The sequence below is a fragment of the Panthera pardus genome, unplaced genomic scaffold (genome assembly GCF_024362965.1).
Source record: "Panthera pardus isolate Hobbes unplaced genomic scaffold, ASM2436296v1 HiC_scaffold_8, whole genome shotgun sequence".
In the NCBI taxonomy this organism is placed as follows: domain Eukaryota; kingdom Metazoa; phylum Chordata; class Mammalia; order Carnivora; family Felidae; genus Panthera; species Panthera pardus.
In genome coordinates this window covers 20631400-20645405 of record NW_026527013.1, presented here as the reverse complement: position 1 = coordinate 20645405, position 14006 = coordinate 20631400, and the positions used below count along the sequence as shown (strand labels likewise).

General features: G+C 44.7%; 1 protein-coding gene across 8 annotated transcripts in view; it reads right to left on the bottom strand.

The window, feature by feature from the left end:
* LOC109247876 (IQ domain-containing protein F5) overlaps positions 1-14006 on the bottom strand; it is a 76727-nt gene that overhangs the window by 13467 nt on the left and 49254 nt on the right. For 3 of the 8 annotated variants that reach the window (XM_019417024.2, XM_053897494.1, XM_053897495.1), the window contains 3 exons: positions 13208-13330; positions 1241-1285; positions 45-495 (listed from right to left, as the gene is read on the bottom strand). In XM_019417024.2, coding sequence (XP_019272569.2) covers positions 100-495; positions 1241-1285; positions 13208-13273 — 507 coding nt within the window. In that variant the 5' untranslated portion in view covers positions 13274-13330 and the 3' untranslated portion in view covers positions 45-99. The other 5 variants (XM_019417027.2, XM_019417028.2, XR_008420361.1 and 2 more) reach the window with 5 other exon arrangements.

The window sequence follows — 14006 nt, the reverse complement described above, 5'->3', positions numbered from 1 at the left end:
GCCTTGGGGTCTTCATGGTGTAGGAGTCACTGAGACACACAAAACCTGGTCAGACATTTATTGGGGGGCAGTGGAGTAGTTCTCCACCCTCTGGTACTTTTAGACTGATAGGATTTCAATATGGAACTCCGGCTGGTTGGGAGTGACTTCATATTGTGCCTGTAGAATATCACTGGTCTGGAAGGCAAAATAGCTCTTTGGGGCCTGAAGGATGCAGACAGCATTGCATATTCGGCAGTAACGTCGATGGCACTGCCACATGCGAACCCAGGACTGGAGCTTGACTGCCGCCTCCTCCTGGATTACATAGATCTTCAACAGGTCCCGCCGCTGCTTAAGAACCCGCCTCCACAAAAGTGTTCTCCACCAGAGCTGAATCATCCAGGCCCTGAGGGCTGCCACCAGCAGGGTGCGACGTACCAGGGTGCCACGCCACCAGGCCTGGATCTTCTCAGCTGCCTTGATTCTTGCTCTGTGGCGTTTTTGACAAAGCCTCTAACCAAGCAAAGCAGAGGACTCCACATGAATTTGTTATGAACAACAAGTCTGGTGTCTGCCACGAAGGAGCTCTGATCTTCTTTCGTAACTAGCCTTTCCCCTGGTGGTTCTGAGGACCCAGGAGTCCTGGGTGGGGTTTTGTCTCTACTTCTACCTTACCTGTGGCCATAGACGTATTGGTCATCTTCTGAGTCATAGTGTCCTCATCTACAAAATGGGGATATGCTTGCCCTGTGATCTTCACAGGTTCTGTGGAAACAATTTCTGATCCAGAAGACCTGCCATGAATATGAGGAACCAAAAGGTCCTCTGAGGATGAACCTCTGCATTTATGGCCTGCATCTCAACCCAAATTCCAGCCTATGATGCTGCCTCCTGATGCCTCATGCCAACCCATAGCCCCTTGAGGGCTTTCCTTTACCTCACTTCTTTTGATTTCCACTACCTTTCAGTCACCCCTATATCCTTCTAAACCCAGGCTTTACTTTCTCTGGATTTCCAGTTCCCACTACTGTGCCCCACCTTCCAGTGGCCTGTCCGCATCCTGATTCCTCACCTCTCTGCTGTCTCTTCATACTTAACATAGCTCACTCAGAATAGGGAGGGAATTTATGGGGACAGGAGAGCAACACTGAACTGACTTCTCAGCTGTGGGACCAGAGATGGATCCTTCACTTTCAAGAACTCTGTGCTCAGATGGTCAATGAACTGTGGTTCTCTCATGCTCCTAGGCTCCACCTACCTTCAGCTTCTCAGTCTCTAGTGCATCCTTATTTGGACCAGACTTCTGCAATCAGAATATAGAGAGAAAGCATGAGTGAGGACCAGTCTCTGTGCAAAGTCCTCACAGGCCTACTTCCCCATTCTTTCTGAGTCTTTTTTTTTTTTTTAAGATTTTTTAAAAAAGTTTATTTATTTAATGTGAGAGAGGGAGAGAGGGAGCATGAGTGGGGGAGGGGCAGAGAGCGGGAGAGAGAGAATCCCAAGCAGGCTCCATGGCATGAAGCCCAACACAGGGCTCAATCTCACAACTGTGAGATTATGACCTGAGCCCAAATCAAGGGTGGGACGCTTAACTGACTGAGCCACCCAGGTGCCCCTCCTGAGTCCTTCTGAAGTCATCTGGTGCTTCCCTCTGCCATGGGCTAACTCCCTACCTCCAGGGAGGGGGTGTTTGGCTGTCTTACACAGCATTTACCGCCCATGGTTTGGGGCAGTAGTTCAGGTGTTCACACCCCCTCTGGTTGCTGCTCCATTGGTCCTGGCAGAAGCAAGAAGGGTGGGAGAGGAGGAGATAGCCATGATGTCACAAGGGCAACTATGACCCAGGGACCAGGTTGCCTCAAATTTGTTGGGTAAAGAGGAAACATGTACCCATTTCCCTCCTGCCAGGGATTGACCAGGGATTGTCCTTGGGGAAACCATAGCCCCCGTGAATCTGTCCTGTCCAAAGGATGACCTCTAGTCTGGCCCACCCACAAGACTTTCCTGTCATCGTCACTAAGGAGAGCTGCTTACACAGTGCAGAGGAAGGTTCCTGGGCTCAGGGTGCTTCCTGTGTCTTGCCTTCTCTGCCTCCATGCCCTTCCTCAGTATGTGGGAAAATCCTTCTTTTAGTTAGTGAGTATGTGAGTATGTGAGACTGTGAGTATGGAGGGTGAGCAGAAGGGGCCAAGGAAGGGTCAGGATGGAGGTACCTCAGCCTATTTCTATTCCCCTCCAGCTGCTGAACCCCTGTATTTCTACAGTTGTTTGGTGCCTAACAAGCCAATATGTGTTCCTTAAAACAAAATAAGCCCTTCCACTCAGTGTCTGAAATTTACTGGGCTGGAGGAATTTTCCAAACATGAGTCATTATGTAAGAGACAGTGTTCCCCAGTGTAGATTCCTCTAGTGGTAGCAATGGTCATATTTGAAAGAGTCACTTAGTTATTCAGGCTTGCCTCCAAGACCAGCTGCCTCTGGCTGTCCCCACTGCCATCTCACAGGCACGCTCACTTTCATCTCTTAACCGACTCTGGATAGCCCCCTCCAGACCTCAGTGACATGCTGACATGGTCTCTTCATTTCAAGACCTTAACTCTCCACCAAAAAAGATGAGGACTTGGCTTTCTGCCCCATCCCCAAAACCTCACTTTTTCTCCCTCCATCTTCCCAACTAGGTCACTTGCTGCCATTTAGGTCCCCAATCGCAATTTAGTGTTTATATTATCATGACTCTGTGAGTGTCACTGACCACTGTGCCATGGAGCACATTCTGGTTCCCTATCCTTTCTTGCACAACTTCATAAAAGCTTTTTATCATGAAAATGTTTAAATATATACACAGTTTGACAACAGATAAGGACTCCCTATGTGCTCATGACCCAGGATAACCTGTTTCCCTGCTCTCTGCCCCATGGATGAGTTAAGCCATGGCAGAGAGTGCCATGAGGAACATCTTCCCACATGTGTCTGTGCCTCCATGGGAGGCATTCTCCAGGGAATGCACACGGGGGTGGCTTGCTGTGTCATGGGACAGGTGGTTCCTCCATGCTACTAAATGCTGACAGATTGTTTTCCACAGTGGCACCACCAGTGCAACCTCTGTCAATCACCTCGTAATTTTCGCCGAACTGAAAGATGTGAAGTGGTGTCACCTTGCTCTTTTAATTTCCATTTCTCTCACTAGGGACTTGAGCAGAGCAGGATTCTTCAGGGTGGATAACAGGGATCCAACCTTGACACAGACCCTTTCTAGCTGTGTGCACTTGAGCAAGTCTTCCAGTAGTGTCTGTTTCCTCCTGGGCAAAGTGAAGATAGAAACATGGTTCCTCCTCCAAGGAGCTCTTGTGGAGATTCATGAAGGTGAAGTCCTTGGAATGGCACCTGGTCCTAGTACTGCTCTGTGTCTTTCAGCTCTTATGATTATTTCATCTTGACCTTCTAGCATCTCTGTGTAATTGCCTGATAGAGTCCTTGGCCTATTTTTTTCTGTTGGATTCCCATCATCCTCTTGGATGACTTCCTTGGATAACCTTTTGTGGATAGATATGTTACAAATATTCTCTCCCCAACAATCATCGGCCAGCTGACTTTCTTCATGGTGTTATTCATTGCACAGATATCATTCCATCCATTTTCCCCTTTGTAATTGTGCTTTTGAAATTTTTTAAATTCGTGCTTTCTCATCCAGGGTCACATATTTTCCTGTTAAATTCTGGTTTACATCTTACACTGAGGTCTTCACCAAGTGACAGAACATGATCCTGCACATTGGGTCTCCCTCTTTCTTGGATTTAGTCCCTATTTTGGATAGAGCACATGTTATGATAGTTTCCTAAGAAAAAGTATATAGATATCAATATGTAGAGATTTGCATGTCTGAAAATGACTTTTTTTTTACACCTTCAAATCTGATTGATAGTGTTGCTGAGTATGGAATTCTAGACTGAAAATAGTTTTCCCTCAGAATTTTGAGGAATTGCTTTAACTGTTTTCCTAGAGGTCTAATGTTACTCTGATTCCTTTCTCCATATGATGGGACTTATTTTTTCCTCTCTGGAAGCTTTTAGGATTTTCTCCTTATCCCTTATCTTTAGTTTTTAGGATGTTCTGAAATTACTGTTGTTTCAATAAGTGATTGCATAGTGAAGGAATACATGATTCCATCTAGGTCTTAGATTTATGTCTTCATCAGGGTTCAAATCCTACTCCCTAGAAACAACTGTCCCAATATTGCTGAGCCAACCATCCCAGATCCCTCACACCCACTAGACATGTTGTTCTCAGCCTCTCTGAGATGTTCCCCCACTCCCTGCCTCACTCACTGTATGGGGCACATTAGTTTATAAAATTTGTATTATTCAGCTATTGGAAATTTTATTGTACTAGTTTTTAAAAAATCATTTCTACCTTTTAATTTTCTCCATTTTAATACTTAGAGAAAACCTATTAGATCATAGATTGATCCTCTAATTTTCCAATATTTTCTACACTATTTTCTTTGTCTTTTTATTCTACTTTTTTAGAAGGTATTCTCCATTTTTAAAGTCTTAACTTTCAAGAGCTCTTTCTTGTCCTTGGATTATTCTTTTATAGCACAGTATTCTTATTTCATTGATTTGTTATCTTTTATTAGGAATAGTAGTAATAGGGGCACCTGAGCGGCTCAGTCCGTTAAGCATCTTACTTTGGCTCAGGTCATGATCTCATGGTTCATGGGTTCCAGCCCCACCAGCTCTGTGCCAACAGCTCAGAGCCTGGAGCCTGCTTCGGATTCTGTGTCTCCCTCTTTCTCTGCCCCTCCCCGGCTCGTGCTCTGTCTCTCTCAAAAATAAATAAACATTAAAAAAAGAGAGAGAATAGTAGTTGTAATTGTTAAGTTTGGTTTTTTAAACCTTTTTCTTCTGTTCCCAGTACGATCTCTTTTAAGTCCCCTTTTTTCTTATTTCAGTCTCTCATGTTAATGATCCTTGGTTGTTTATTCATGTGTGTGAGCGTGGCACTAAAATGCCAAAGGGAAGCTCAGGGTGCATGGGTGCGGTTTCTTAACTGGTACCACTCAGAGTAGGTTAATAAGGCAGAGTTGGGTTTTGTTTCAGTGGGGGACCCCCCAAATTAGCATTCATTTGTTTTATTCTTTGGAGCTTGTGGTAGATTGCTTTAGTGGTCTTACATTCATACTTTTTCCTATGGGACTTTGTAGTTTCTTCCCGTAAGGGGACAGAATCTATCTTCCTGTGCCTTAGATTGGCAATGTGATGTGCTTTGGCCAACAGAATAAGGTGGAATGATGACATGCAAGTTTGGCCTTGGCTTTGAAAGTCTTTGCCAATTTATGTTTACCCTCTTGGACTTCTGCCATTGCCAACAAGGAAGTGCCCGGGGTATGAGGAAGAGGATGAGAAACGTGGGGCAGAGTTTCTCTAGCCAAGCTAAACACAGCCTAGGTCAGCATGCTTACTGCTGCCTGCCACTGAGGCTTGTGGCAGTCTGCCATGCAGCATTTGCGTAGCAATAATTGACTGATGTCCCAGAAAGGAATCCCAGAACCTCGAGTCAGAGAGTGGAATGAAACCTGACTGACTGCAAGCCTTCAGGGAGCTGAGTTGGCACCAAGGGTTGGAGGCCTCACTGTCTAGCCTACACACTTTCAATTGATCGCTCCATTTTAGTATGCCTTCCGCCATGACTGAAATATTGGAGTCTAGATCCTCTCTGGTTCAACTTATGCAGAAAAGAAAACTCTCTTCAGCCAGGGTGGAGGAGGGGCTATTGCCAGCTGTACACATGAAGGAAGAGAATGGGATGAGGGAAATCCAACAAATCCTTATTTAGTTTACTCCTCACCTTAGATTCTTAGTGTCTCAACTACACACTGTTATTATTACAGTCTTTTGATGTATTTTCATGTGCTTTACCATACTCCTAGCTCTAGTCTTTTTGTCAAAAACTGTCTTAACTGATTGTGGACACTTACCTAATATGATTTTTTATCAGCTTGTCAAGTTCCCAAAAACTCCTGATCAGATTCTTATAGGAATTGAGTTTCACCTGGAGATCAACTTGGAGATAATTTGCAATTTTACAATGTTGAGTCATTCTATCAATAACTATATGGTATATCTCCCCTTTTATTCGGTCTTCTGTTACCTCCTTTGAGCTATGGACAAGAGTGGCATATGTAACTTCAAGGATATGCCCTAAAAGAGAAGGAACATGCCTTTCTCCTTCTCCTTCCTCCTCGCTGGCTAGATTGTGGAGGGGATTGTTGAAGTTGAAACAGCCATTTGGGATCATGTGGTGATCTTGGGTTCACAGACCATATATAGCAGAGTAACAAGGTAGAAGGGGCTAGGATTCTTCACCCTGTGAAGTGCCATCCCGGGGTTTGGACACCTATTTCTCAACTTCTTTGGAAAAGAGAAATAAACCTCCAATTTATGTGCGGCTCTGCTATTTTGGTCATGCTGTCCTTCACAGTGACCACATAGTTAAGATCTACCCCAGTGGTTCTCAAAGTGGGGTTCCCTAGAACAGTAGCCACAGCATTACCTAGAAAACATACTAGAAATACTCATTCTTGGGACCCTGTAAACTAAATAAGATATGTTGGGTGGGGCCAGCAATCTGCTTTGATGAGCCCCCTCACATGATTGTGATGTATGCTACAGTTTGAAAAGCATTGCTCTATTTCGATCCAACACATATAATAGGATGTCCACTTTAAGTCACACAGCTCAGAGGTTATCCTAGAAGTGAAGACTGCACACATGTGCTTTGTGTAAGTCGAGTGAGGCAAGAGAAGGACCTGACAATTCTATTCATTCCTAACACAGTTGTTTCATGAACGGCTGATGGTTGCCCATGACTCCTGCCTGCTGACTTGTTGAACTAGGCTAAAGACTCCACATTTGGCTCATAGGTCACCAATCCATGATTAGATTCACATTCATTCATTCTGATTCTAGATAATTAGCTGATTACCCATCTATAGCATTTTCCCTTTTCACCACACTACACAGCATTAGAAGAACTGGGTTCATTAAATGAGAGAGAACCCCACACTTACTTGAGAATTCCTTAGGCACACCTTCTGTCAGGTTTCTAACTCAAAAACTAATTTTTGAAAACCACTTTCTGAGAAGCAGTTCACATCAAATTCAATCTCTTTTAATTTTTTTTGTCCTTACATTTTATTTAAGTCTTTTTTAAAAATTTAAATTCAAGTTAGTTAATATATAGTGTAGCAGTGGTTTCAGGAGTAGAATTTAGTGATTCATCACTTACATGTAACACCCAGTGTTCATCCCAACAAATATCTTCCTTAATGCCCATCACCCATTTAGCCTATCTCCCCAGGCACCTCCCCTCCAGCTGCCCTCAGTTTGTTCTCTGTATTTAAGTCTCTTATGGTCTGCCTCCTTCTCTGTTTTTATCTTATTTTATTTTTCCTTCTCTTCCCCTATATTCACCTGTTTTTTTATTTAAAAATTTTTTAATGTTTATTTATTTTTGAGAGAGACAGAGCACGAGCAGAGGAGAGGCAAAGAGAGAGGGAGACAAAGAATCTGAAGCAGGCTCCAACCTCCGAGCTGTCAGCACAGAGCCCAACGTGCGGTTCAAACCCACCAGCCGTGAGATCATAACCCGAGCTGAAGTTGGACACTTAACCAACTGAGCCACCCAGGCACTTCCTTTTGTTTCCTAAGTTCCACATATGAGTGAAATCATATGATATTTGTCTTTCTCTGACTTATTTCGCTTAGCATACTACACTCTAGCTCTATCCACATTGTTGCAAATGGCAAGATTTCATTCTTTTTGATCCCTGAGTAATATTTAAATGTTTATCAATCTAGTGAGATTTTTTTTTTTTTTTTTTTTTTTTTTTTTTTTTTTTGCTGTTTTAACAAACTGACATAAGTGAAAATGAAGGTTTATTGGCTCACAAAATGAATTCCCATAGTATAGGTAGTTGTAGCTTCAGGCATGGCTGGCTCCAGAGGCCCAAAGGAATCCTCACGGCTTAGTCTTTCTCTTGGCAGCTGATGGATCCACTTTACTCTGTGTCAGTTCCATTCTCAGCTATTTCCATGTGGTGCCCCTAGCAGCTCCGGTTTTGTAATCCTTATAGTTGGTAATCCTAGGAGTTTCAATACAGCACCACAACAGAGACTCAATGGCCTGACTTATGTCATGCACTCATTCCTGAACCAATCGCTGTGGCCACATGCATAAAATATTCTGACATTTCTAAGTACTTGCACGTCCTAGGCTGAGTTTAGGTTAGGTGCATGCCTCCACCATCCAGGAGCAACCATATCGGTACCCTCCATGACACTTCTCCATCTTTGAGGGGCTCTTAGGGATAAGGGGCAAGCAAGACCTAGAAGAGAAGAAATACATCTAAGGAAGGTTAGCTATTAATGATCTCTACCAGAAAGGTACAGATCCAGAAAATCCAGTGAACTGAAAAACAGAGACAAGGAGACATGACATCATGAAATGTGTAGGACAGAAGGAGGCCCAGACTGGGGGAGAAAGATACTGAGGAACAGATTATAGATATAATGAGAGACAGAATTATGAGGGATAGACCGAGACACATAGAGAGATGAAAACCAACAGAGAGAGCAGTATCTGTAGACGAAATGGCGAGACCAATAGATCCTCCTTCCATTGCCCATATATACACACACACATACACACATGGAAGCATTGCCAGAGAGACATAATAATTCCAAAAATCCTAGGATAACATGTCAACTGGGGTGTGAAGGACCTAGGATGGTTGTCTGAGAGATTCATTCAGGGATGGTGGGGCAGCTGTTTCCAGAAAATAGGCTGTGAACCATCGTGAAGCCACAAATTCAAGTCCTGGTAGGATTGTGTATTCATTCATTACATAAATGTTCATTGAAACTGCAGAAAGACAGCCACAACCTAATGAAAAGTTTCTCAAAGCTTGAACAGACTTTTCTCCAGAGGAGGACAAATGACCAAAAGGCACAAAAGATGCCCAACATCATTCATCATGAGGGAAATGTAAATCAGACTGCAATGAGATACCACTTCCCACTCACTGGGTTGGCTAGAATTTGCAAAAATGAAAAAAAAGTGTCAGAAAAGATGTAGAAAAATTAGAACCCTGTACCCCATTGGTGGGAATGTAATGTCGTGTAGTGGCTAAATATTTGTAGTGACATTATTCACATAGCCAAAAGGTGCACACAATCCAAATATCTATCAAAAGATGAGTGGAATGGGGTTCCTGGGTGGCTCCATCAGTTGGGCGTCCAGCTCTTGGTTTCGGCTTAGGTCATGGTCTTGAGGTTCGTGAGTTTGAGCCCCACACGGGGCTCAGTGCTGACAGTGCGGAGCTTGCTTGGAATTCTCTCTCTTCCTGTCTCTCTGCCCCTTCCTACCCTCTGCCTCAAAATAAATAGATTTTTTAAAAAGTTAAAAAAAATGAGTGGATAAACAAAAGCTGGTATAGACACACAATGTTAATCAGCTATAAAAAGTCATGAAGTACTGATGCATACTACAGTGTGGATGAGCCTCAAAACCATAGGAAGTGTAAGAAACCAGACAAAATATTTTATTATTCCATTTATATGAAAAGTCCAGAGTAGGTAAACTTATGGAGACAGAATGCAGATTGGCAGTTGCCACTGGCAGGAGGACGGGCTACCAGGGAATTAACGCTTAATGAGTATAAGGTTTTCTTTTCTTTTTTAAAAATTATTTTCAATGTTTATTTATTTAAAAAAATTTTAATGTTTATTTATTTTTGAGAGAGAGAGAGAGACAGAGCATGAGCATGGGAGGGGCAGGCTCCAGGTTCTGAGCTGTCAGCACAGAGCCCGAAGCAGGACTCAAATCCATGAACTGCGAGATCATGACTGAGCCACCCAGGAACCCTTTCTTTGGTTTTCTTTCTTTTTTTTTTTTTAATGTTTATGTATTTATTTTGAGAGAGAGAGTGTGTGTGAGTGGGAGGGGGCAGAGAGGCAGGGAGAGGGAGAGAGAATCCTAAGCAGTCTTCATGCTAGGCACAGAGCCCGATGTGGGGCTCGATTTCACAACCATGAGATCGTGACCTGAGTCAAAATAAAGAGTCAGATGCTTAGCTGACTGAGCCACCCAGCTGCCCCTTAACGGGTACAGGATTTTCTTTTAGGACCATGAAAATGTTTTAGAACTTGATACAGAAGACAGTGGTTGCTTAACATGGCGAAGGTACTAAAGGCCACTGAATTTTTAGTCTTCTATTAATCATTAATATTATATGGCTAATCTAAAAATGGTTAAGTAAATTTTACTTAAATTATATTCATGTTTTGTGTTCTTTCATGTGATGATCAGTCAGGTGCAGCTGCAAGAAAATAGAAGCACAAAATAAAGTTTATTATACTCCAATGTCTCAAAGAGGAGGTCATCGCATGTCACACAGGGTCATCAGGTTTTTGTCAGGTGGCAGAAGACAAGGATGAGGGAAAAACTTTTCCCATGGCCTATGTCGGAGTGGCAAGGCAGGAAAGGGTAACAGTTTAGAATGGACTGGTTTGAGTGTTTTCTGTGGCCCCTAAGCTGTTGGGGGTGGGCAGGTGCCTAGTACCTGGTTTGGGATAATTAAGGCAGAGAAATACAGCCCTCTGGGGTGTAGAGGACAGAGAGAAAGGAGGTACCTCCCTGAATAGGTTAGCTTGCAGATGAAAGGCGTGCTCTGGGATGAGTCCTTAGCTATCTCTAAGAACTAACTGGCTAGACCTGGGAGGGGCAGTGTCTCCCAACCCAGAAAGGGACTTTTTTTTTTTTTTTAAGATGACAAAATGACATGATATACAAAACCTAAAATGTACATACAATAACATATTGGAAAGGGAGAGAGATGAAGAAACAGAACCTACTGACCTAGGTTCTGGGAACACAGATTTGAACCCAGAGTCCTTATTCTCCTGAAGCTCATCCTCTAGTGGGGGCAACAGAAAATAGAAAATGAGGCAAGATAACCTTGGGTAGTGATGGGAACTTTGAGAAGAGGAAAGCAGAGTCAGGAGCTAGAGCGTACAGTAAGGTGGGGAAGGCATTTCAATAAGGTGGTCAAAGAAGGTCTCCTTGAGGAGAGAGAGTGGAGCAGAGACACACCTGAACGGAGGGGGAGCTCCACCTGGTAAGAGCATCCAAGGAGAGGAGGCTGCAGATGCAAACTGCTGAGATGGGAATGTGCGGGGGAGGTCTGAATAGCAGGCTGGGCCAAGGAGGACATGGAGAGGGCGATGTGGTCAGGGCCAGACCCTGCAGGCTTATCTAGACCATGGGAGGCTTTTTGAATTGTTCTACATTTAATGGGAAGACATGGAAGAATTAAGGGCATCAGGGGACACAACCTCCATGTGGCATAACTACAGGAGGTGCCATTTATATGGACCACAGTGTGAAGGAGTCTCCCTGGAGTTGGTGGAGTTGGTGGCCCTGCATCCCCAACTCTCCTACCCATGGCAGACATTGCTAATCAATTACAGATCCCCCTCACCCAGAACCTGGTAGTTAGAATCCTTTTCCACAAGGGACCCCAGATGACCTCTGCCACTTCCTCAGAGCTGACCGTGACATGCCCGGTATCTGCCATCATTTTCCCTGACCCTTTGCTGACACAGGACCTCCTGGAGCTTGTGACAGAGATCTGGTGACACAGAGTTGGAGCAGACCTGATTAGCTCTTTATTGGGAAGGGGATGCAGTCTGTAATCCGACAAATCTGTGACCCCAGAAAAATCTCGAGTTCTAGTCCCAGATGGGATGCTGTGAGGTCATAGCTGCCCTGGAAAAAGCCACGGCTATGGCAATTATGCCAGCGCCAATACAGCTGAATGATGCGGGCAGCGTGGAGCAAACGGCAGTATCGCTGGCGTATGTGCCACATGCGGACCAAGGACTGTAGCTTGACCACTGCCCATTCTTGCTGCGCATAGGACTCTAGGGCTGCTCGTTTCCTCTTTTCCAGCAGCTTTGCCACTGTCATCTTCCACCACTGCTGAATGATCCATGCTCTGAGTGTCGCATGCAGCAATGTCCTGCGCACCAGGGTGCCCCGCCACCAGGCCTGGATCTTTATGGCTTTCTGTTCTTGGTCAGGGAGCTTCTTTTTCTTTGGGGGAAGAGGTTGCAAAGACAAAGAAGGGACTCTCAGGGGACATTCCCCACCCAACTCAGCTCCAGGCTGTGCCAGGAATGGCTCCTGATCCTTTGTCAACAACGTCCCCTTCCTCAGGATTTCAGGAGGACTAGGCAGGGAGCCAGTAGACCAGATAGATGTCCTGTCTCTGCCCCTCTCTGATTAATGGACCTGGACACATCACACTGTCTGTCCCCTGCATCTCAGGGTCCTTATACGTCCTAGCTACCACGTGGTGACATGGACCTGGTTGGCCAGCCTGGAACCAGTACATCATGTATCGTGTTGCACATGGGCCTGGCCACCTACCTGGGGTGCAATATCCCTTCCCTTACATCCCACTTGGAGGCTGGAGAAGTGGCATCCTTTGCTCACCTTTCATGCCTGACTCCAGCTCAACCCACAACCTGCTGTGTCCCTCTGGGAACTCACAGTATAGAAGTTTCCCTGCTCCACATGGTCTGGAGTCCTTACTGAGTGAGAATGAGTCTTACTCATTTCTCACTTTCACTCTTTTTGGTTCTCACACCCTTAACTTTAGTTAGCATGCATACATGCACACATGTGTGCACATACACACACACACACGTGCTCCCACACAGTTCTACACTCCGCTCTCCCTGTTCGTGGCAATGCCTTCCCTACACTGGCTCACCATTCCACTCCCCAGCTTGACATGGTCTGATCCCCATTTGTTCCCCTCCCTACAACCAAGTCTCCGTGCCTCAGTCACCCACCTTTCTCTGACCGAGAAGGAACTAAGAGGGCAAGATAATCAAGGATGAGTCTATCCCTACTCACTCCAGCTTGGGATAGGCCAACCATTCATCCTGGTTGCCCAGGGACATTCTGGGGTTATGCTTATTGTTCCTGAGGAATAATTGATAGCACTATCTTTCACCTGTGGATCCTAGTTCAGATGACAAATTCCAGGATCATGCCATGCTATGGGGCACAGAGAGGACAACCCATCACTGTTGAGTGACTCAGGTCAGAGATGCTGCAACTAGGAGTTAACCTTCAACTTTGAGGACCTCTCACTCACCTTTGGTGGAGGGGGTGGCGGTGTGGGTGAAGGCTGTGTTTTTTTCTTTTTCTCTTTCTTCTTCATCGATCTGGTTTCATCAATGTCGTCTTCTATTGTGATTTCACAAAACTGGCCATCCTTCTGTAATCAGAGTTTAGAGGGGAAAGGTATCGGTAGGTGCCCTTTGTACAACTTTGTGCCAAATCCACCACTCAACCTCCTGCCTTGCCCAGAGACCCTAGATGTAGGACTGGCACCCTGAGTTAACTGTGCAAATCCACCTTCCCCTGACTGCAACTTTGGGTGGCTCTCTCTTACACAAAACCAAATGCCCATGACTTGGGACATAAATGGTTCAAATCCCCTCCGGTCTGCAATCCCCTAAATTCCCCATGATTAGGAGCTCAATGTTTTCACTGCCCCCAGGTCTGTGCTCTCCCAGCCACAGCCCGGCAGGAAGAGGGAAGAAGGAGACAGTGTTATGATGTCATAAGTGCACCTATGACTCAGGCACCAGGATGGTTCCAGACAGTAGAGTTTGTTTTGGTGAAAATGTGGAAATCCTCCCACTCTTTCCTATGCCAAATGCCCAAAATTCGGCTAAAAAGGCAGGACACTGAAAATACTGGCCCACTGGCACCAAAGTGTATATAGAGACAGTCATTTCTGGCTGGTTGGTAAAAGCATAAAGTTGAGACAATTTAAACATTTATTAATAGAGAATTCAATTACACGCATTTCAGTTCAAACAAATAATGGAACCAAATAAGCATTAGAAACAAGGAGTTTGGAGCAAAATCTTAAATGCTTCACAAAA